General features: G+C 41.3%; 1 protein-coding gene across 3 annotated transcripts; it reads left to right on the plus strand.

Moving 5' to 3' along the window:
- The first annotated feature begins 7,461 nt into the window (after positions 1-7,461).
- On the plus strand, positions 7,462-22,519 carry USP1 (ubiquitin specific peptidase 1). 3 transcript variants are annotated; one of them, XM_011988933.1, is made up of 9 exons: positions 7,462-7,632; positions 10,690-10,925; positions 12,638-12,758; positions 13,315-13,419; positions 14,277-14,437; positions 15,849-16,540; positions 18,358-18,528; positions 19,194-19,395; positions 20,961-22,519. In XM_011988933.1, the coding sequence occupies exons 2-9, from the start codon at positions 10,756-10,758 to the stop codon at positions 21,694-21,696; spliced, it is 2,358 nt and encodes a 785-aa protein (XP_011844323.1). In that variant the 5' UTR covers positions 7,462-7,632; positions 10,690-10,755; the 3' UTR covers positions 21,697-22,519. The 3 variants fall into 3 exon arrangements, with proteins under 3 accessions (XP_011844323.1, XP_011844322.1, XP_011844321.1); XM_011988932.1 differs by having other exon boundaries at positions 7,463-7,727; positions 20,961-22,459; XM_011988931.1 differs by lacking the exon at positions 7,462-7,632 and adding an exon at positions 7,778-8,567 and having other exon boundaries at positions 20,961-22,459.
- Positions 22,520-24,865: the final 2,346 nt, after the last annotated feature.

The following is a 24,865-nucleotide window of genomic DNA, read 5'->3' on the forward strand; positions in this document are numbered from 1 at the left end:
TAATTAGGTTTAGATTATATCTTAGTTCATTTGGGCTGCTATAACAGAATACCATAGACTGGGTGGCTTATAAACAACAGAAATTTATTTCTCATAGTTCTAGAGGCTAGGAAGTCTAAGATTGAGGCACTGACAGATTCTGTATGTGGTGAAGGCTTCCTGGTTCAAAGATAGGTGTCTTCTTGTTGCATCTCGGCCTGGGGAAAGTGTGAGGGCACTCTCTGGGGTTTCTTTAACAAGGGCACTGATATAATTCCTTAATCACCTCCCAAAGACCTCACCTCCAAATACCATCATGCTGGGGATTAGATTTCAACATGAATTTTGGGGGACACAGACATTCAGTCTCTAGTAGATAAGGTCATGAGGGTAAAGCCCCCACCATGGGATTAGTATCCTTATAAGAAGAGGAAAAATTCAGAGTTCTCTCTCTACACACTCACACTGAGAAAGGGCCACGTGAGGACACAGCAAAAAGGTGGTTGTCTGCAGGCTAGAAAGAGCCTTCACCAGAAATGGAATCTGCTGGGACCTTGATCTTGGACTCTCCAGCTTCCAATACTATGAGAAGTAAATGTCTATTGTCTAAATTTCCTGGTATATAGTATTTTGTTACAGCAGCCTGAGCTGACTGAGACTGTGCCGTGTTCCGCTGGAGCTAGGAAGCAGTTTCAAAGGCTTTCACTGGGCCTTCCCCACCATTATAGCTTTTACCAAATAGGCAAAGGTCCTAATGCATTTGCATCAATTGCCAAAAATGACAACCCCATTATACATTCGAAGAGTGGGGAAATGACCATTAGGTGTGGTCACAGATCCAGTAGTAAACTCACTCTGAGCTGGACCTTGCCATGACTCCATTTATTAACTGGCTTCTCTATGCCCCCATTATAACAGAAGGCCACGATAATGCTTGTGGTCTGTGGATAACAAGTTAAATTCATACCCTCTGTCTCATAATCCTTGGACTGTTTGGGTATGTCCATTTCCCCAGGGTACAATCACCCAGTGACTAAAGATCCCTTTGGGGAAGGACTGAGGAAACCATTACCATTTACACTTGTTGAGGTATAGCAAGGTCCTTCCTCCTGGCCTCTTCAGTCAATGGGTTCCAGGTCTAAAAACGCTCTGGTCTGGAAACTAAGGAATTGACTATTGGGTGACTATCCTTAGCATCCTAGTCATCTATCCTTATTTTTTTTCCCACTGGTACAAAATAATAGAGCTTAGTTTGTTGTCTATCTATTTTGCCCCTAAAGACACCCCCATCTAGTAATCATTTCTATAACTCTCTGAGGGTCAGGTCCCCTTGGTAGGTCATTATAGTTGTGACCTCCCAGCTTCTGGTAATACTGCCACTTGACCAGTATTGTTTTGGGGTCTATCATCTCCATTGCTATCAGTGAGTCAGGGTCTGGGAGGCCTCTGCTACCATCAGTCCTGGCTTGCAGAGAGCCACCACTGAACTTTTCAGTGATGTTTATGTCCTTTGCACCAGTGCATTCCTTATGGCCTTGGTAAACGGTGTGTCCTCTGGGCCTTCCCTCAGAACAGAATGATAATAACCTTCCAGCTGTACATAATATATCCACTCTAGCAGACTCATTTCTGTGAGCCTTTTAATACCTTTTCAAGCCACCTGCCTGCCCTAGCACTCCTAGCATTTCGTTTTCTTTTCCCACGCTTTTAGGAGCCATTGTAGAAGTTAGTGAGTGTTCACGTCAAGTTTTGGGGGTCCTTGGCAGAATATTAAATCCTGTATTTGGGAGAATACTCCAAATTCAATATAACTTTCCCATTCAATTTCATGTTCCAGCTCCCCTTGCTTAAGCATCATCTGAATCCAGTCCCATGTACTCTTCTGAAGCTCCTGTTGGTACATGCTTGTCTAGGTCTTACATCTTCTTTGAGGAACAGTCCTTTACCTCTACCAATCAGGCACAGCACCTTCCCAACTAGGTTATGCTATGATTTAACCCTAATTATAGGCCTACTGGCCAGAAGGTTAGATGAGAGGTGTGAGTGCTGGGGGAAGGGAGAACATGCCTTTCAAGTAGAAGCCTCTGCAATGTCTTCTAGTACAGGAAAGTGATAGCTCTTAGTAGGGAGGAGGGGCTATACTGCAGGCATCAGAGGAGCCTGGGGAATCAAAATTTTCATGATCACTACCCAGATGTCCCCTCCATGTGTCAGGGTGCTCCGACCCTGACTTTGACACAACAGACCTATTTTAGGCATTTAACCATCTTTTAAGTTTGGCCACTCTAACATAGTCTTGATGCTCAGCTTTCTCCACCCTTCCCCTGCAGATGAGAGCTGCTTTTTGTGAAACAAAGAGGTGCTCTGGCTTTCACACCAGACCTTCAATTGCTTATTACCTACCCTTAGCTGTTCTTTATTTTTCTGTAACCAATGGAGTTTAGCAATAGTCATCCAATTCTGTTATCCTTATAGCTACTACTTCCACCACGTCTTAACTGCTAGATATATCACACCTGCTAGTGCATTCTCTTTCACCTGGTACATCATCCTGATTGGACCATTACCTTGTGCCAGGAGCTGATTATGCTTCACCTAGCACCTGCTAGGTACTTTATAATTCAGCTTCCAAACCCCATCTGGTTGTCTACTTTCTCCAACCAATCCTCGTACTAATTCTTGCAGGCAGGCTTCTTGAAGAGCAGATGCAGAGAGAGACAAAGCTGGAGCACGAGATGTGAAAGGAAGGGAGAGGAAGTAGGACTGGGAAGAGAATGAAGTCAAATTCCAGTACAGGTCCAATAAAGCTTTGGCCAGCTTGGCTAAGAGCTCTGGAGTGAATACTGCCCATCAGAGGTGTCCAGTGGTGGGACATAATGGCTGGGCCTTTATAGTCCAGCCTTGCTTAATCACCCAGTTTAGGCTGCAAAGAGCATGATTGTGGGCAAGGCCATTGTCTGCGGTTGAAAGAACTGACAACTGGAGGTACTCTTTGCAGTTTGGGAGCAAGTCCTTCCTTGAAGGGGGATCTGGGCAGCTCATCTCCATATCTACCACAAGGGCAAACAGATACCCAGCACATTCTCTTTTCAAGGAACCAAAAGTTGTACAGTACTTTTCAATTTTTCATCTTTTGGGGATACCTTCACCAGCTGGGGATTTTTTTAACCTGGTAAGCGGAAGCATAGCAGATAATGCTATTTGTCCTCTAATATCTATTCTATCCTTCTTCCTTAATATTATAACCCCTGAGTTTTAGTTGGGTATATGGCCACCCAGAATAATGTTGTTGTCAAATGACTAAGTTCTGGCCAATAGGCAGTAAGTAGGAATGGTGTGTACAGCTTCCAGGAAGTATCCTTAAAGAGAGGGGACCATGATCATCTCTGTCCTTTTTTCTTTACTGCATAGGAGTATAGACATGATGGCTGTAATTTAAATAGCTGTAAAGGACTGAAAGGTAGAAGCCACATGTTGAGAATGGAAGAAATTAATTAGGTCCCTTATGGTCACGAAATCACCATACTAATCTAGACTGCCTACTTCTGCATTATGTATACATGATAAAGAAATTAATGTTAATTTTAGCTAAGGACACTTAAAAATATTCAGTTACTTATAAACAAACCTATTCCTATTGGATGCAGAGTTTGGTTCCTATAAATTTGTGCTACACATAACCTTAAAAGAAATGTAGTGTTTAGTGGAAGTATTTGGGCAGTGGGTGGTAAAGACTCAGATATTGCAAGATGGAAAACTGGTGACCCTTGTTCTCCAGTTGCCAGACATTTGGTAAACCTGTTGCCAGCTTTAGAAGACAGATCACACGCCAATCAAAATTGTGGCATGAAGGGAAATGGTTGGAAATATCTATAAACTTGGTATTTGCTGGCTTTTCTTGACACTTTAAACCAAGTTCTACGAGAGATGAATTCAGGCCAGAAGTAACCAATTTGCATGTAGAAATGGAAAAGAATACAGTTTTGCCAAAGGAGAAATTGTCTGTAATCCAAGTGGATTAAAAGTCTCATAATTTGGGCTGGACGTGGTGGTTCATGCCTGTAATCCCAGCACTTTGAGAGGCTGAGGCGGGTGGATCACGAGGTCAGGAGTTTGAGACTAGCCTGGCCAACATTGTGAAACCCCATCTCTATTAAAAATACAAAAATTAGCTGGGCGTGGTGGCAGGTACCTGTAATCCCAGCTACCTGGGGAGGCTGAGGCAGGAGAATTGCTTCAACCTAGGAAGTGGAGGTTGCAGTGAGCCAAGATTATGCCACTGCACTCCAGCCTGTGCGACAGAGCAAGACTCCATCTCAAAAAAAAAAAAAAAAAAAAAAGTTTCATAATTTGAAGCTTTAAAGGGTGGAAAAAAACCCCCACTTCTTCTATGCCTTTAGACTGAAGAACAGTTGGCCCTCCACATTCACGGGTTCCATATACATGGATTCAACCAACCACAGATCAAAAAACCTTATGAAAAAGGGACACAAAGTTCCAAAAAGCAAAACTTGAATTTGCCACATGCCAAGTGTTAAATACTATGTCAAATCCACGTGAATGAAGTGATGTGTAGGCATTGTATTAGGTAACTGAGTAATCTAGAGATGATTTAAAGTATACGTGCGAGGTGCATAAGTTGTATGCAAATACCACGCCATTTTATACATGGGACTTGAGCATCCTCGGATTTTGATATCCGTAACAGTCCTGGAACCAATCCCCCATGGATACCAAGGGATGACTATACACAGAAAGAGTGCCTGTGAAACTTTGGAAGGAAATATGCCTGGCATTTACCCACACATGACTGACAAATATAGGATTGAGAATGCTGTGAACCTATTAAGTCCCATTGTTTCCAAAGAGATTAGCTGTCATTAAGAGTGTGGTAGCTGGGGAGCACAGAGAAACTAGGAAAAAAGTTTCTGGGCTTAAAAACTCATCTAGGCAAGAACTGTGGCTAGAATTTCTCCCACAAACAACTGACTGAAAGCAAAAGGATAAGAAACATACTAAATTTTTACATTAATTGTATTGCCAGAAACACACTGAGCTTCTGCTATTGCTATTGACAAGCACAGTTGTGGAGGCGTTTGATTTTTCTGAAGCAGCATTAGGAGAAGCCTCAGTGTCCAGCTACTTGTCCTATGGGCCTTGACAGACAGGACGTAGGACATGCATAGCACTGGTGCAGATAATAGTGGGTATAGTGTGGTTCTACAGTCAGCAGCACAAGCAGCTTTCTGATGGTGGAGGTCTCCTAGCCATGGCAGCAGCAATGTGATTCACAGATGTCATTTCCTGATCATAGAAGAGTCACTGCTTCCTTAGTGGCCTGGTTCTGTGAAGACTTTGGGACTCATTCCTGAAAAACTAATCTAGAGCCTATTTAATCAACCCTCCCAAATATTCAATACCCTTTGTGTTTATACTAACTGAAATAGATTCTACTTTCCGCAACTGAATCTTAACTGATACCACACACTGTGTACAAGAAGAATAGTGGCTGCAGACAATAGGATCTCAGGGATATGGGAAACTAGAATTGCTTATCTATTCTCGTAGAGTTTGAAAGTAGCAATAATTCTGCTAGTACTAGAAAATGAGACACTGCCAGTCTGTGGTGCACAATGGCTAAGACTGACCTATATAATTTTCTAATCTTGTCCTCATGTATCTGGTTATCTGCTGGTTCAACCTCTGTTTGTACGTTAAACACCTCAATCTTAATATTCTAAGAACGATGATCGCTCCTATTGAGCCCACTAAGACTCCCATTTTAGCAAGGACCAACACTAAGTTGCTCAGGTGAAAAAAAAAAATCATTGTGACTCTTTTTTTTTGAAGGGGGGCTGGGGGGGCAGGGTCTCACACTGTCGCAGTGGTGCATCTCGGCTCACTGCAGATGACGGATCCTCCCCCCTCATCCTCCCGAGTAGCTGGGACTACAGGCACATGCCACCATGCCCGGCCAATTTTTGGAGATTTTGTAGAGATGGGTCTTGCCATGTTGCCCAGGCTGATCTTGAACTCCTGGGTTCAAGCGGTCCACCGGTCTTGGCCACCCGACCTGTTTTTTCTTACATTATAATACAGCCAGTCCATCAGTAGAGCTCGTTGGCTGTGCTCAAAATGTATCTTGAACCCACCAGTTTTCAACATCCCACCGTCTTATTCCCGACTACCATAATTTATTCCTTGGCTTATTGAAGTAGCATCTTGGCTGACCTTTCTGCTCGTACTTTTTTTTTTTGTTTTGAGACAGAGTTTTGCTCTTGTTGCTCAGGCTGGAGTGCAGTGTCGTGATCTTGACTCACCGCAACCTCCGCCTCCCGGGTTCAAGCGATTCTCCTGCCTCAGCCTCCGGAGTAGCTAGGATTACAGGCCTGCGCCACCACGCCTACCACCACGCCCGCCACATTTTGTATTTTTAGTAGGGACGGGGTTTCTCCATGTTGGTCAGGCTGGTCTCCAACTCCCGACCTCAAATGATCCGCCTGCCTCGGCCTCCCAAAGTGCTGGCATTACAGGCGTGAGCCACCGCTCCCAGCCCTGCTTGTACTCTTGAAGGTCAACGTGTAATCCCACCACTCCCCAGCTCAGAATAATCCAACGACTCCCATCTCCTTACTCGGCTTACCCAGAGTCCTGCCTGTCTCACTCATCTCATCTCCTCCCATCTTCTTCCCCAAATTCACTGTGCTCTAAGCGCCCTGGCCTCCTTGCTTCTTTTCTAAACACCAAGCGCATTAAGCTTCAGAACGTCTGTAACTTGCTGTTCTCTCTGCCCGCACCATTCTTCCCCCAGATTCCTCCAAGGCTCGCTCATCTTTCATTCAGCTCTGCTCAAATGTCAACTCAAAGAGATCTTTCCAGGCTATTGTATACATCACTTATTTTAGTGTCACTTATGTCTCCGTCTCCAGAATGTAATGCTCCTTTATGACAGGGAATGCCTTTCATCCCTCGCGCCTTGAAAAATGCCTGGCACATAGTAGGCACCTTAAAAATACTTCATTTAAATGGATCTGGGCTGAACGTATCCTGCTTAATTGCAGCACTTGAGCTGAGGTCACCTCATCAAAGCAAGCACACAAACACAAAAGGAAGCACAACCAGATGAGGCCTGCCTGCCGCTCCTGAACTCTTTGGGAGGGCTCGCGCGGGAACCCTGGGAAGCTCCCGCGGCCGCAGCTGGCCCTGAAACTGTTCTTTCGTTTCCTCCTGCGGCCGAGAAGGGGAGGGGTAAACAGGAGAAAAATGAGGCGAGTAGGGGCTGAGGAGTGGGCCTCAGCTCTACAGCATTCGCGTGAGAATGTATCGTTATCCGTGGCAGCGCCTTGTCTCATTGGATGGCCCTAGGCCTAGTGTGGCCGCGACTCCGAACCGAAAGCCCGGGCGAAGCCCCGGCATGCAGCCGGGCAGCCATTTTCCGGAGCGGCTCTCCCGGTCACCCCACCCCGGGCGCGTACGCACGAAGGGAGGCGGGGCTTGCCGCGAGGGCCTAGCTCCGGAAGCCGCACCCTCCGCGGCGTCCCACCGTCGAGGATTAACAAAACGCCAAACAAGATTTCAACAGTCGGCAGCGAAAGCGCGCACTCGAGCGCCAATGAGAGCGGAAGGAGGGGCGCCGTGCCTGAGGAACACTCCGTATGTCGAACAATGATTGGCTGGAGCCCACCTTTCTTCTTTTTTGCTATTAGAGGGACTTGCTGCTCCCGCCCTTCTAATTGGCTTTGGTCTAGGTACTTCTGATTGGTTTCCCCCGGGCGGTGGGAGGCGCGGTTTTGGGGATTGTTCATCATGGATTGGTGAATTTGGGCTCCTTCTCGAGGCGGTGGCCCGTCCCGTCTGCTCTCTGTCCCGTCTCCCGACCCGTACGCGTTTCCCTCAACTCGCGCGCACGAATGGTTAAAAAAAGGGTGTGAGGCTCGAGCCCGCCAGCCAGGCCGCTAGCACCTCGCGCGCGCCCTTAGCGAGGACCCGCACGAGCTGCCCGGCTCTCTGCCTGCGCTGTTTGAAACTGTGGAACCCGTTAGGCTCTTGGGGAGCTACGGTCCCAGCTGGCTCTGGAGCCCGTGCGTGCCGGGGGCGAGTGACCGTCGCGAGACGGCTCCTGCCTTTCGCGTCTCTGCAGCGTGGAGACTGGAACCGGCAATTTCAAAGGACGCCACGTTCAATCGCAGCGCTGGCGCGGGCGGAGGCTAAAACACGGGGGTCCTGAGACTGAGGAAAACGCGCCAAGTTCCCCTCGGTGGCTGAGTGCGAAAGACCCTAGCGGTTCAGGCGCTCGGCGAGCGGGGCTGCTGCTTGTTGCGCTCCTGGCTATCCCGGGGCGGGCGCGGATAGGCGCCGCTCCGGGGATGTAGTTGGTGCCGGTGCAAGGCGGGACCGAGCGGCGGTCGGGGTTCCCGCTCTTGGGAGCGGATGGTCACTCCCCCGCGGGGAGGGTGATCCGACCAGATTTTCCTGGGGCCGGGGGGACCCGGCGGACTCGGTACAGGGACTCACCTGTCGCACCCACACTCATTCGGGTTGGACTTGCCGGCGTCACTGCCGCGGACCTCGCTTTGGGCCATGACCAGGTAAGGAGGGCCTGGGAGGAGGGGCCGGCTCCCCGGCGCGGGGGCAAGTTCGGCCGGCGCGGGAGAGGAGCTGCCGGGGAGACCCCCGGGACCGTGTTGGCCTCGCACCCTGGTCGAGCTGCCAGCGGGAGCCTTGTGTGCCTCGGGCGGGGCGCCTGTCTTGCCGCCGCCGGGACGCGAGAAGGCAGGTGCGGGCTGGGCGTAAATAGGCCAACTCCGCGGCGAGGGCGCCCGGCGCGGGGGTGTGGGCCGAGAACGCCGCCGCCAGCCTCCCCCGGCCCGGCAGCCTGGTCGCTGCTGGTTCTTCCAGCTTCCTTTCCGTTCCCGAGAGCGGTGAAGGTTGGGGAGAAAGAAACGTTTCCACGCAGGTTGCCCTGGGTCGGTCGGTAATTGCGAAATTTTACCGCGCATTTTCTTTCACTTACACTTTTTCCAGAAGTGTTTAGAACGCCGCGTCTTAAACCTTGGCGAAGATGTCCTTGTATATTTTTCTTGAAAAATCGGAATCGAGTCGTGTCATCTCAAAAAGAATTTAAAACTGTTGGGACTGAGTATTCACGCTGTCAACAGATAATGGTCGATTCGTCGTGCTTTCTGCGAAAGTTGACTTAGTTACAGGAGAAATATTTTGCATGTAACAGCCCCCCCAGTTATAAGGAAAGCCAGGAGCAAGATATAATAGCACGGAAGATACTGCACCTGGCAAAATGTTACATTCTCGGTGTGAACATTGCTTTGAGGGGCTAGGAGGTTTGGTTTGTTGATTAAGCTGACGATCCGCTATTTCACCTGCCTAATCATTCTTCCCTCCTGTGAAGTCTGGTTACTCTGTCGGTTTGAGATCCAGTTTCTGTCATCCATTAGAATTGGCTCTCGAGAAAAACATTTTATCAGAATCATTAATGCTTGGCGATTCCTGAGAACTTAGCGTAGGTTAGTTTGTCATTTAGAAGACAGCGCTTCCTCAGAAGCATTAGGTGAAGCATTAGGTGGATAGGAGAGTAAGTGAAGTTGGAGACAGAATGGGGAGATTGATCAGCTTTTCCAGTTCTTCCTGACTTGGGTCTCAAAAATGGTTTCAGTGCTGAGTTTAGTGTGAATTCCTAGATCAGTGTCAGCCACGTGAAATGCTTATTAAGGATGGAATTTGAGTGAGTTTTGTGTAGTTCATTTTATTACTCTGCATTTTAAATTTGAAACTCGTTGCTGAAGTTTTGGGCTTTAAGTAATTTTATTGTGGTAATACTCTAAGTTAGATAATTTTTCCTCACATGTCCTGAAAAATAGGACTGATGTAGAAAATATTAGTAACTCCTACAAATGTTGCCATATTTTTTCCTGTGAAAGTTTTACTTTAAAACAGGGTGGGAAAGTTGCAAATGGCAAACCAAATCATCTTTTTTCCTACTCAAAGCACTATTTTTGGAATCCAAAGTTTTTTAAAAAGTTTGGAAAACGAGTATTGTGATTTCTGGCTCATTAAGAATTGGATTTACACAAAGTGCATCCAACAGTGTTTTGTATCACTGTCTCAACTTTGCATGTGTTTTATTATTGAAAGATAATAAAACCTTACGGTTTTAGGTATAACTTAACACCATCTCTATGCCTTGAATGCAAATTATACTTTAATAAACTTTTTAGGTACTTTATTTTCATGTATTCATGTTAATAACTAGAAAAGGCATTGGAAGAGAGGACTCATTATCGTCCAGCACTACTTTGATTTTCCATTCATCCTTTCCATGTACTTGAGAATTAGAGGTGGTAGTGCTCAGTCAATTTTTCTGAATGAATTATTATAATGAAATATTAAGTTTTTACTACTTACACTACTTTACTGTAGGTCTGCTAAATAGGATATTTTGTAATGCGACCCTTAATCCATAGCAGACTGATTTTAAAAATTCAGTAGCTTCTATTTTTTGTTCTTTAAGAATAGTGTGGTAAGCTTTTTCATTTAAGCAATAAATATTGAGTGCCTATTGGCAGGCATTAGGTTTTCAAATATTAATTTCTAATTTGTACCATTCCCTTGGTAAATTTCTTTTCAAAATTGATGATTTTGTTGCCTAAAACTGATAACCGAAAACTAATGAAACTTTTTCTCTGTGATTAACAGATATAATTGATTACAACTTTCCTCTATAAATTAATTATTGACAACAACTTGGGATTTGAGAAAAAAATGCCTGGTGTCATACCTAGTGAAAGTAATGGACTTTCAAGAGGTAGCCCATCAAAGAAAAACAGGCTTTCCTTAAAGTTTTTTCAGAAAAAGGAAACTAAGAGAGCTTTGGATTTCACAGATTCTCAAGAAAATGAAGAAAAAGCTTCTGAATATAGAGCATCTGAAATGTATGTATCTTATATTTCTGTACTTTAAAAATTCTACAGTGAAGCAGCAGTGAACTTGGTTGACACCTCCACTCTGACTTGATAGTCTATAGAGGCACAAAAAAGTACGCTTCAGTGTACTTCTTAATAAGTCAAGTCTAGCCGTTTATAGTAGGAACAGCAAAACTGGTGGGGTTCCCCATAGGGATCACATCCGTAATGTTTAACTCATGAACACTGTGCTCAGCCATGTAGACTAACTTGGAGAAATATTCATAGATTAAAATTGTCTTTCTGAGTTTAAATTTGATTATTTGTCGTGCAAAACATTTGTGTAGGGGTAAAAGGTTATATATATGTATATATATTTGTTTGGTTCAGAAGACTTGACAGTTATAAGACATTTTAAACTCTGTAGTCATGTGACTAGTCATACCTGTTGGAGGCATATGATTGCAAATTATAGAAATAAACTTAAAAATAAGTAATGCTTTTGATGCAAATAAATTCTTTAGCTACAGAAAATAAATCAGAACAAAGTGAAATACTTTATTCCACCACCAGTAGCTCTAGCTGGAGTCTGTACTGCTTCCCTGTTTAACATATAGTCACTCTGCTGGGTAACTAAGGTGGATTTGGTCCCATGTGTTAATTTCCAATAGCTATCAATAACCGGTTGAGGAGATTGTGTGAGAGTGAACCTTTTGTTTATCAGCATTCATACTTCTAAATACTTTGAGGTGCTGGAGTAATAATAGCTAGCAATTGTAAAATAAAATACTGGGAAGACCTAGTGGGTTTTTTTGTTGTTGTTGTTAAAGAAGTAAAAGAATAATAATGTATTTATTTTTTGAGACGGGGTCTCCTTGTGTTGCCCAGGCTGGTCTTGAACTCCTGGGCTCAAGCAGTCCTCTAAAGTAGCTGGGATTACATCTCAGTGCCACCACACTCACCTTCTGAACATTTTATTTTTAAGTGAGAGATAGCTAAATAATTTTTTTTTTTTTTTTGAGACAGAGTCTTGCTCTGTCGCCCAGGCTGGAGTGCAGTGGCCGGATCTCAGCTCACTGCAAGCTCCGCCTCCCGAGTTTACGCCATTCTCCTGCCTCAGCCTGCCGAGTAGCTGGGACTACAGCTGTCCGCCACCTCTCCCGGCTAGTTTTTTGTATTTTTTAGTAGAGACGGGGTTTCACCGTGTTAACCAGGATGGTCTCGATCTCCTGACCTCGTGATCCGCCCGTCTCCGCCTCCCAAAGTTCTGGGATTACAGGCTTGAGCCACCGCGCCCGGCCATATAATTCTCTTCATAGACTTTCTTTTCCTTGAATTCTTATTAATATAATCTTACTTAGTTCAGCCTCTCCCAAATATTGCCATGGTTAATTTATTCCCAGGTTTCTGTTCAGTTACACTACTTGATTAAAATGTCAAAGTAGGTAAAACAAATCACAGTCTCTCAGTTCCTCAATTTTTTGCTCTGTAAAATAGGATTAACATCCTTTTAAGGGAATTGTTCTGTGGCTTGGTATGTGTAATAATGTTTTAAAAACTTTTATTCTGGGCATATAGCAGTTTTTGAGCGTGTATTTCTTAAAATGTCATCTGAACAAGATTCACATACTTTTCAGATTATACAACTTTTGGGAAAAGACTAAATCTACGGAAGTAATATTTTCACCTTGTTTCTTTGAGATAACTACTTGATTATCTTTTCCCCCTTCTATATTTAATAGTGATCAAGTTGTTCCTGCAGCACAGTCTTCACCTATAAACTGTGAGAAGAGAGAAAACTTGTTACCATTTGTGGGACTGAATAATCTCGGCAATACTTGCTATCTTAATAGTATACTTCAGGTAAATTGACAGTTTTGCTATATAACAAAACTTTAGTAGGCAAAGAATAATGTAACATTTAATGTTTCTGAGTTATTGGAGGACTTTAATGTCCATACTGTCTTTGCCTTTGATTGTAAATGAACCAGAACAGGCTAAAATAATACGTTGCATGTTATTAAACTTGCTTTGGGATAAGAGAAAGTGATAGACTAAATAAAGGTGGGATAACAAAATTGAGTAGACCTTAAGTGGAAGTTCAAACCTTTAATTTCTTTCTCTGATTGCTGGTGCTACAGTAATACGTATCTTATCCCTTGGAAATAACGTTGGCTTTGTGTTGTGTGTTCTTGTAACCTTAAAGTCTTAGCAATATCTGCCCAGACTCAGTGCTTTGTGCCAGTGAGGGAATACACTGGGCTACTACTGATGAAGTGGAGAACAAATTTTGACACAAAACTTAATCTCAGAATTTTAGGTACTACACATTAAAAGGGCCCTATAGAAAGCATGATGTTGTTTTAATGATTTTACGTATATTGTTCAGTGAACACTTAGACAGTCTCACTTTTTATAGGTATTATATTTTTGTCCCGGTTTTAAATCTGGAGTAAAGCACTTATTTAATATTATTTCAAGGAAGAAAGAAGCTCTAAAGGATGAAGCCAATCAAAAAGACAAGGTAAGAACAGTAACAGAAAATAACGTAAAAAGCAAAAGTAAATTAATGGAAATTTACTTGCCTGGAAATGAAGAGACTGCGGGGGTGGGTGACAAAGATTATTTCTCTGTTAACGAACTATTGTCAGGCAATTATTTTTCATTCTTTCAAGGTAGCTAACTAGATAATTCCCTTTTACAGAGTGTTTGCTCCTGTAATCTGTGTATCAAACTTTTGTTACTTGTATACTATACATTATTGTGTACTATAATCACAATATGTCACACCCATGTACAACCTATTTACCCATTGTGTTTTCAAATTGACTTAAAATTTAAGTAACTACATAGTATTTAAAGAAATCTTTGACTTCCATAATTAAAAAACCATTGTAAGTCACATAAATAGTAATTCAAAAATTCCTCTTAAAATTACAAAAAAAGACGAGGCGTGGTGGCTCACGCCTGTAATCCCAGCAGTTTGGGAGGTGAGGGTGGGTGGTGGATCGCTTGAGTGCAAGATTTTGAGACCAGCCTGGGTAACATGGCAAAACCCAGTCTTTACTAAAGATATGAAAACTAGTAGGGCGTGGTGGTGTGAGCCTGTAGTTCCAGCTAATTGGGAGGCTGAGGTGGAGGATTGCTTGATCTCAGGAGGTTGAGGCTCCAGTGAGCTGCGATCAAGCCACTGCATTCCAGCCTGGGTGACAGAGACCCTGTCTCAAAAAAATAAAAAATAAGGCTTATTTGTATATCCCTTAAAATTAGTGCTATAATGCAACTTAGAAAACCTAGTATTCTTAAGTGAGGCAAAGACAAAGGGGGAAGGTACTTAATTTGTTCATAAAATTATTGGTTTGTGTGTTTCTTTCTTGACAGGGAAATTGCAAAGAAGATTCTTTGGCAAGTTATGAATTGATATGCAGTTTACAGTCCTTAATCATTTCGGTTGAACAGCTCCAAGCTAGTTTTCTCTTAAATCCAGAGAAATATACTGATGAACTTGCCACTCAGCCAAGGCGACTGCTTAACACACTCAGGTATAGCCTATAATATAATTTTAGAGTTTCAATTTAACTACTTGTTTATATCCTTGGAGGAGAATGGTATGTGAAGAAACAGGAATAAAAGGGCAAGGAAAGTAGAAACTATAGGTCCACAGTCCTTTGTATCTCAGAGGCTCTGAATACTGGAAATTTTTTTCATATATTTGGTGCTAAATTTGTTAGATCTGAATATATTATATGAGGCTTTTTATAGTCATTCATATTTATCTCTAATGTGAATATTCATACATTCTTCTATAGAAGTAGTAATGTATTTAATTATAGAGTACTCCCATATCATGTCGGTGATAAATATTTTACTTATATGCCATATTATCATTGCATCTGAAAATGTCTGAATTTCTAAATGCGTGGTCCTAAGGATTTCACATTAGGAATTATAGGACTATATTCAAAATATGTGTAAGAACTGTAAATTCTAAATATTCTATTTTTGTTATATGTGATTAGAGAACTGTTGGCTAACTGGATTAGATTGCCTTTTGGTATTTTCTTAAAAATGAAACAACATGTAAAACAGCCTTATTCAAATAGAATTATACTAATAGGGCAAGTCTTTAAAACAATCACTTAAGCATTCAGTTTAAAAATAGAACTAGGTGCAATTTATTGCTATACCTTAATTAAGAGGTATTGTAGGCCAGTCACAGCCCACACTTGTAATCCCAGCACTTTGGGAGGCCAAGGTATGTGGGTCATTTGAGGTCAGGAGTTCAAGACCAGTGTGGCCAACATGGTGAAACCCCGCCCCTACTGAAAATACAAAAATTAGCTGGTCGTGGTAGTTCGCACCTGTAGTCCCAGCTACTCAGGAGACAGAGGCAGGAGAATTGCTTGAACCCGGGAGGAAGAGGTTGCAGTGAGCCAAGATTGCGCCACTGCACTCCAGCCTGGGCAACAGAGCAAGACTCTTGTCCAAAAAAAAAAAAAAAAAAAAGCTATTGTAGCGTGGTGGCCAAGAGCGTGCTGATTTGAATACTGGCTTTTCATCCTAAGTAGTTCTGTGATCTTGGGCAAGTTAATTAACCTCTCTTTGCCTTAGTACCTATATCTGTAAATAGTGGGGATAATAGTACCTCATAGGGTTATTGTGAAGATAATGTATACATAGATAAAAAAACATTTTGACTAAAACCTGGTATATGGTAAGCATTATCTAAGTATTATTATATTTAGAAGAGGATCAAGGTATTATAATGAAAGTAGGGTACAAGTTACTCTTTTAGTTACAGGTAAGAAATTCCAAATTAGTGCTGAGTAAATGTCTTGAGATTTAAAAAATGAAATAATTTATGATTTTCCTTACATGAATTAATTTCTATATAGATTTTATGTACTGTATCTTCAAAACTAGAATAGATGAAATGGAAATTTTTATTTATAGGGAACTCAACCCTATGTATGAAGGCTATCTACAGCATGATGCACAGGAAGTATTACAGTGTATTTTGGGAAACATTCAAGAAACATGCCAACTCCTAAAAAAAGAAGAAGTAAAAAATGTGGCAGAATTACCTACTAAGGTAGAAGAAATACCTCATCAGAAAGAGGAAATGAGTGGTATTAACAGCATGGAGATGGACAGTGTGAGGCATTCTGAAGACTGTAAAGAAAAACTCCCAAAAGGAAATGGGAAAAGAAAAAGTGACACTGAATTTGGTAACATGAAGAAAAAAGTTAAAGTATCCAAGGAACACCAGTCATTGGAAGAGAACCAGAGACAAACTAGATCAAAAAGAAAAGCTACAAGTGATACATTAGAGATTCCTCCTAAAATAATTCCCAAGTGTATTTCTGAGAATGAGAGTCCAAGACCCTCACAAAAGAAATCAAGAGTTAAAATAAATTGGTTAAAGTCTGCAACTAAGCAACCCAGCATTCTTTCTAAATTCTGTAGTCTGGGAAAAATAACAACAAACCAAGGAGCCAAAGGACAATCTAAAGAAAATGAATATGATCCTGAAGAGGACTTGGGGAAGTATGAAAATGATAACACAACTCATGCTTGTGGATTTGAATCTCCAGGAAATACTGTTACACCTGTGAATGTTAATGAAGTTAAACCCATAAACAAAGGTTAGTATAATTCTTAGACTTTGATAGGTAGGAGCATATAATCTCTGACTAAAATTGTTTCAAGAGAAGGAAATTTAACACTGAATGTGAACTATGGTGTTTTAAGTGCTATGCTTAGGTTAGTGTGTGTGTATAGTATTACGTGTGTGTGTGTGTGTGTGTAATGTCATTGAAGTAATTTTAATTTACAGCTTATAAAGTAGGGAAGTTTGGCTGGGTATGTTAACTCGCACCTGTAATCTCAGCACTTTGGGAGGCCGAGGCGGGCAGATCATCTGAGGTCAGGAGTTCAAGACCAGCCTGGTCAACACGGTGAAACCCCATCTCTACTAAAAATACAAAAAGTAGCCAGGCATGGTAGCGCGCGCCTGTAGTCCCAGCTACTCGGGAGGCTGAGGCAGGAGAATTGCCTGAACCCAGGAGGTGAAGCCAAGATTGTGCCACTGCACTGCAGCCTGGGGTGACAGAGCAAAACTCTGTCTCAAAAAAATACATAAAGTAGGGAAGTTCAGTATATTTTAATGTACATTTAAGAATACATTTCCCTTTATGCAATGTTTGACATAAACTGAAGAAGGACATTGCCTTTAGTGAAATTTTTAAAGTAGAGACTAAGTACAGTCATGTGTTGCTTAACAACAGGAATATGTTCTGAGAAATGTGCTGTTAATTTAATTGTGCGAATATCACAGTGTACTTACATAACTAGATGCTAGAGCGTACTATACAACTAGCCTATATGGTATAGACCAGGGGTATCTAATCTTTTGGCTTCCTTGGGCCACAGTGGAAGAAGTGTCTTGGGCCACACACAAAATACACTAATGATAGCTGATGAGCTAAAAAGAAAAAAAAAATCAGAAAAAAGTCTCATAATGTTTTAAGAAAGTTTATGAATTTGTTATGGGCTGCAGGCAAGCTTTGCCTGTTGCTCCTAGGCAACAAACCTGTACAGCATGTAACTACTGAATGCTGTAGGCAACTGTAGCACAATGGTATTTGTGTATCTAAGCATAGATATGTAAACATAGGTACAGTAAAAATCATGGGAATATGTGGTCCATTGTTAAGTAATTGAAACGTTGGTAGGTGGTGCATAACTGCAAGTTACACCATACTTGAACTAGATTTTTACCAAGTTTTGTCCAGATCTACACATATCAAGGAAAATATGTAATACTGATATGGTGAATAGTTTTACTGAAAATGTCATTCTTATTCTGGGTTTATTCTATGGGGAGGGTGTCTTTAGGAAGGGAGTTACAATACAACTGACTTTTTTTTTGTTGTTTTGTTTTTTTGGAGACAGAGTTTTGCTCTTGTTGCCCAGGCTGGAGTGCAATGGCGTGATCTTGGCTCACTGCAACCTCCACCTCCCGGGTTCAAGCGATTCTCCTGCCTCAGCCTCCCGAGTAGCTGGGATTACAGGCATGCGCCACCACACCTGACTAATTTTGTATTTTTAGTAGAGACAGGGTTTCTCCATGTTGGTCAGGCTGGTCTTGAACTCCCGACCTCAGGTGATCTGCCCACCTCAGCCTCCCAAAGTCCTGGGATTACAGGCGTGAGTCACCGTGTCCGGCCTACAACTGACTTCTTTTAGAGACAGTAGTAATTCATAGTCAAAGTTTTTATCTTTACAGGGACCTTAAATTTCATTAATAGGGTACCTCTAATAAGCTAATAATGCTAATAAGCTGATCTATGAAAATGGAACTGTTATTCATGATATACTTTATTTAAATGGAAAATTGGTTATTTGGACTATAATGAGAAGCTAATCTATATAGATGTACATTTTCCTATTTTCATTTTAGGTGAGGAACAAATTGGTTTTGAGCTAGTGGAGAAATTATTTCAAGGTCAGCTGGTATTAAGGACGCGTTGCTTGGAATGTGAAAGTTTAACAGAAAGAAGAGAAGATTTTCAAGACATCAGTGTGCCAGTACAAGAAGATGAGCTTTCCAAAGTAGAGGAGAGTTCTGAAAGTAAGCAAAATTGGAGTCTTGTGTGGACCATGATGGAATATTTATAATTCTTTAACAGCACAAAGTCTAATAGACTATAATTAGGGAGGGGAAAAAAGCTAGCTTTTAGCATCTAATGTGACCTTTCTGCTTATCTGGCTTCACTTATACATGGTTAGTTTTTGGGAAATCATGACATCTTGATTTTGATATAGAGCGTGTTAGAATGGAAAACTGAAATGCTTTAATAAGTGCACTTTTGGGAACCTGAGTCTTTGAGAGCTACTGAGGTTATTTTTAACACAATAATTGAGCCACTGTTGTGTCTAGTGCATAGCACAAAATACGGAAATACCATAGGAAATAATCATAGACAGGTTTACCTGTCACATACTGAAAGTTGGCAATTAAACGTAAACTATTTTGTCTTACACTGAGGGACAGAGACCAAGCTTATTTTGTTTTTGCTGTCTGTCATATTTTGGGACTGATCAAATATAGATATTTAAAAGATACGTATACTGTTGAGGATGCACTTATGAAAGTAGTTTCAGAAGTAAAAAAATCTCTATTTAGGAATGGGTTGGTCAATTGAAATTAAATGCTAATTTTGAACATGAAACTTTGTGGTTTATTTTTGAATGTCTGAGAGAAGTATCTGTGAGTGAAAGGATTCTCTTTTTCAGTTTCTCCAGAGCCAAAAACAGAAATGAAGACCCTGAGATGGGCAATTTCACAATTTGCTTCAGTAGAAAGGATCGTAGGAGAAGATAAATATTTCTGTGAAAACTGCCATCATTATACTGAAGCTGAACGAAGTCTTTTGTTTGACAAAATGCCTGAAGTTATAACTATTCATTTGAAGTGCTTTGCTGCTAGCGGTTTGGAGTAAGTATTGTAAATAAGAGCTACATGAAGAAAATGAGCTGCTGTAGAAGATAAGTCTTGTTCAAAATGCTGTAATAGTAGGAATAGAAAGTACTCAAATGAAGTAGATCGTAAAGATTGCTTTAGTAAAGTTTTGTTCTCTTATTAACAGTTTCCCTGTAAAAATGAAAAATGCTTTTGATATGAATACATATTCTATTAAGTATGATGTCTTTTTTTTTTTTTTTGGAGACAGTTGTCCAGGCTGGAGTGTAGTGTCACTACCTTAGCTCACTGCAGTCTTGACCTCCCAGGCTCAGGTGATTCTCCCACGTCAGCCTCCTGAGTAGCTGGGACTACAGGTGCATGCCACCATGCCTGACTGATTTTTTGTATTTTTAGTGAGATGGGGTTTCACCATGTTGCCCAGTCAGATCTTGAACTTCTGGACTCAAGCAATCCACCTGCCTTGGCCTCACAGAGTGCTAGGATTACAGGCGTGAGCAACCATGCCCACCCAGTTTCTTTATTCATCTTTTCACATTCATTCCCTCTTAGATGTTAGTAGCAGAATTCAGTAGAGCTGACTAAAGCAGGGAACAAATTTTATATACATCAAGATTTTTTTGAAAGGGCGGGAAAGGCTAAATTCTTCCTAGTTTTAAGGTAAACCAGGAAATTAGTCTTTCCACAGTTTGAAAAAAAATGCTAATTGTTTTGGATAGTCTGGTTTTTTTTTTTTCCTGACATGTATAATGTCATTGTATGTGTGACTCCTTTGTACATTAGTTACTTGTTTGAAATTACCATGAGGGCTTCACAGTAGCTCTCTCACACTTGGTTATGTCAGAAGATAACATATAGCCCCTTATTCAGTGGACCTTCCGTTTGCTAATAGTAAAAAATAATATTTTACTTACTTTCCCAATTTTTGGTAGAGAAAAACTTCACACTAAAAATGACTAAAATGGGCTGGGCGTGGGTGGCTCACACTTGTAATTCCAGCACTTTGGGAGGCCAAGGTGGATGGCTCGCACCCAGGAGTTCAAGACCAGCCTGGGCAACATGACAAAACCCTATCTCTACAAAAAATACACAAACTAGTTTGGTGTGGTGGCGGGCACTTGTGGTCCCAGCTACTCAGGAGGCTGAGGAGGAGGAGCCTGAGGTGGGAGGATCACTTGAGTCCAGAAGGCTGTGGTGAGCCATGATTTCACCACTGCACTCAGCCTGGGTGACAGACCCTGTCTGAAAAAAAAAAACCTAAAATGTAACATTTTCAGTTCAGGTTCAGGCTATTTAAAATACCATTTATTTTCTTACTGCACAAAATTAGGAAAATAAAGGAAAAAATACAATTATTTCCTCCACAGAAATGCCTGAATATTAGAAGTTATTATTTTTTTGTTTCTGCATATATTACAAATATTATTCAAAGTTGGGGTCTTGTTTTCATTCTGCTTTTCTGATATATGAAGACTGAATATTAAGGGTTCATTCAGATTTTACTTGGTTTCCGATTGGGGTATAACATTTTGAATTTAAAATGGAACTGCAGGAAACCTTTTCTTTTTTTCCTCCCAAAGGTTTGATTGTTACGGTGGTGGACTTTCCAAGATCAACACTCCTTTATTGACACCTCTTAAATTGTCACTAGAAGAATGGAGCACAAAGCCAACTAACGACAGCTATGGATTGTTTGCGGTTGTGATGCATAGTGGCATTACAATTAGTAGTGGGCATTACACTGCTTCTGTTAAAGTCACTGACCTTAACAGTTTAGAACTAGATAAAGGAAATTTTGTGGTTGACCAAATGTGTGAAATAGGTAAGCCAGAACCATTGAATGAGGAGGAAGCAAGGGGTGTGGTTGAGAATTATGATGATGAAGAAGTGTCGATTAGAGTTGGTGGAAATACACAGCCAAGTAAAGTTTTGAACAAAAAAAATGTAGAAGCTATTGGACTTCTTGGAGGACAAAAGAGCAAAGCAGATTATGAGCTATACAACAAAGCCTCTAATCCTGATAAGGTTGCTAGTACAGCGTTTGCCGAAAATAGAAATTCTGAGACTAACGATACTAATGGGACCCATGAATCTGATAGAAACAAGGAATCCAGTGACCAAACAGGCGTTAATATTAGTGGATTTGAGAACAAAATTTCATATGTAGTGCAAAGCTTAAAGGAGTATGAGGGGAAGTGGTTGCTTTTTGATGATTCTGAAGTCAAAGTTACTGAAGAGAAGGACTTTCTGAATTCTCTTTCCCCTTCTACATCTCCTACTTCTACTCCTTACTTGCTATTTTATAAGAAATTATAGGGTGAGTGTATTTTCCTTGTGTATATATTAAACACACCCACACAAACATTGGTAAAGTTGATTATATCAAAGAGTCTTTAGCTTATCTTTTGAAGCTACTGGGTATTATTGGTCTCTCTAGGTTTTTATATAAATAGTGAAATTTGAATTACTGAAAACCATGTTAATTTTTAGAATTCATTTTCCTCAGTAGAGACTAGTGATGCATTAGCTTCTGGGAACAAACTTGTATCGGTTCTTAATTAAATTATCCAAAACGGAAGCATTTAAACACTTGGATTTACACCAATCTTTTGTGTTTGCTTTTTGAAATAAAGTGCTCGTATTTGTATTCTCCATATTTTGGAGTAATTATCTACATGATGTTTATAGTTCCTGTGGTTTTTCACCCAAGAAGCAGAATCTCATTCAGTACATTTAGTTTTATAAGAGTCATGAAGCGAAATCCTTGGGCTATGTCAGAGGCACAAAGTCTAGAATGTGTGTATTAACAATAGTGTACATTTTGTGCCTTGATTCACTTAGAAAAGTGTCTCAGAAAACCTGGACAGTTGCCCTTCTATCTTCACAAGAATTTTATATGTATTTATGAAGATGATTCTGTACTCTAGTATAATCTTTTTGGGCATGGACTAATTTGTATCTCTTTAACTCATATTCTGCACGATCTGTATATAGTATATCAAACTTAGAGGTGTGACCTTAAATTTAACTTTTTTTAAAAACTGGGAGGTCAATAAAATTTAAACTGCTTAACTATGTATATGAATATTTGAATTTTTTACTTGTATATTTTTATAAATACAGCTGAATTTTCTTAAAGAGAACTAAGTGTGTGTATATATATATGTATATATATGAGAGAATAAGCATGCATAATCAGTACCTTTATTACGGAATACTTTCTGATAGTGCAGGAGAAGAGTTTTTCAAAGAGGAGAAATTGTGCTTAGTCCATCCAAGCTGTCATACTTAAAAAGAGGTTTATAATGACATTTGTTGCATCTAATTGTCCTTTAAAGTAGACATGATTTAATGGAATCCAAAACTGGAAAAGTTAAGATGATGCTTTGGGCACACATAAAAACTTGGTTGAAATTTCATTTTAAATTAGTAAAGTGAATTGGTAAGTTGTGAATGATTTCATGACTTGTTAAGGGACATTCTTGGTACTAAAGAGTTTTTTTCCTAGAAATGATTCTAAATATATAAATGCTATTGGGATAATACTATCATACCCCATTTCAACAAGGAGTACCTTCTCAACTAAAAAAATCACAGTAGGCTGGGTGCGGTGGCTCACGCCTGTAATCCCAACACTTTGGGAGGCTGAGGCAGGTGGCTCACGAGGTCAGGAGATTGAGACTATCCTGGTTAACATGTGAAACCCCATTTCTACTAAAAATACAAAAAATTAGCTGGGTGTGGTGGTGGGTGCCTGTAGTCCCAGGTACTGAGGAGGCTGAGGCAGAAGAATGGCATGAACCCAGGAGGCAGAGCTTGCAGTGAGCCGGGATCAGGGATCATGCCACTGCACTCCAGCCTGGGCGACAGAGCAAAACTCCATCTCAAAAACAAACAAACAAAAAAACCACACACAGTTACATAATCTCTTACATTCTTCCATAGGATGATGAGATGATAATAAAATCATGGTTCTCCCCACCTTTCAGAATCACTGATGGAAATCCTTAAACAGTCCTGAGTACTACCTGTAAGTTTGGAATGGAATGGGTCTAGGATAGACACTGGGCCTCAGACTCGAGAGACAAGTGTTAAGAACTAATATAAATTCCTGATGTGGGAAAGTTAGTTACATTTTAAGAAAAATGAAGTTTGTAAGAAGGAAGTATTCAGTATCATATGAATGTTTAAGAGGAAGCCTCTGTTCTGAAGGATGTTAAAATAATTGGTTTTACATGATAATCATACAAATCATAAAGTCTTTGATATTGTTACTGAGATTTGTGAGATTTTTGTCCAAACGCTTACATAAATGTAACCTAATGAGAAGTGACCCTTCAGGGGTTCCTTATTCTCTCCCTTATGTTTATACCCATCACTGCCCCCAAAGAAGAAGGGAAAATGTCACTCTTTTGGAGGGGAGGGATTTCCATTCTTGACTCCTTCCTTTTCCTTACTGTTTATTTGGCTCCTCAAATTGAGTTTTGAGGTTATATGCCCTTCTGACTCAGATTTGTTCTAACGATGTTGACTCCTCTGAAAAATCTCAGTCTTTGAATTGATGTAGATAAAAGGAATTTGAGATGATACTGCCCATTAAAGTTACATGGAGTGTGGACTATCAACCATCACTTAGGCTCTCAGTAGATATTTTTTGAGTATAGTATTTGGAATATATACTACATTGACTATAGAATGAAGGCAATACGACCAGTTTTTTTTTTTTCTTTTTTTTTTGAGACAGAGTTAGCTCTGTCGCCCAGTCTGGAGTGCAGTGGCACGATCTCGGCTCACTGCAAACTTTGCCTCCCGGGTTCATGCCATTCTCCTGCCTCAGCCTCCCGAGTAGCTGGGACTGGAGGCTCCCGCCACCACACCTGGCTAATTTTTCGTATTTTTAGTAGAGACGGGGTTTCACCATGTTAGCCAGGGTGGTCTCCATCTCCTGACCTCGTGATCCGCCCGCCTCGGTCTCCCAAAGTGCTGGGTTTTTGTTTTTGACTTAAGAGCCTTGCTTTGTCGTCCAGGCTGAAGTGCAACGGTGCAATCTTGGCTTACTGCAACCTCTGCCTTCTAGGTTCCAGTGATTCTACTGCCTCAGCCACCCAAGTAGTTCGGATTACAGGCACGCGCCACCATGCCTGGCTAATTTTTGTATTTTTAGTAGAGATGGGGTTTTGCCATATTGGCCAGGCTGTCCTCGAACTCCTGGCCTCATCATCTGCCTGCCCCTGCCTCCCAGAGGGCTGGGATTATAGGTAGGCCTCAGCCACTGCGCCCAGCCAACCTGGAGATGAAGTCTCACTGCCGTCCAGGCTAGAGTGCAGTGGCTTGATCTCCACTCACTGCAACCTCTGCCGCCTGGGTTCAAGTGATTCTCCTGCCTCAGCCTCCCAAGTAGCTGGGATTACAGGCTCCTGCCACCGTGTCTGGCTAATTTTTGTATTTTTAGTAGAGATGGGGTTTCACCATCTTGGTCAGGCTG

This window comes from Mandrillus leucophaeus, unplaced genomic scaffold (genome assembly GCF_000951045.1).
Source record: "Mandrillus leucophaeus isolate KB7577 unplaced genomic scaffold, Mleu.le_1.0 Scaffold341, whole genome shotgun sequence".
NCBI lineage: Eukaryota > Metazoa > Chordata > Mammalia > Primates > Cercopithecidae > Mandrillus > Mandrillus leucophaeus.

Bases quoted from the DNA above. Each gene is read 5' to 3' on its own strand.
- USP1 (XM_011988933.1), top strand. From the start codon at position 10,756: ATGCCTGGTGTCATACCTAGTGAAAGTAATGGACTTTCAAGAGGTAGC. The intron at 10,926-12,637 runs GTATGTATCTTA...TATATTTAATAG, and splicing joins GAATATAGAGCATCTGAAAT to TGATCAAGTTGTTCCTGCAG. The intron at 13,420-14,276 runs GTAAGAACAGTA...CTTTCTTGACAG, and splicing joins AAGCCAATCAAAAAGACAAG to GGAAATTGCAAAGAAGATTC.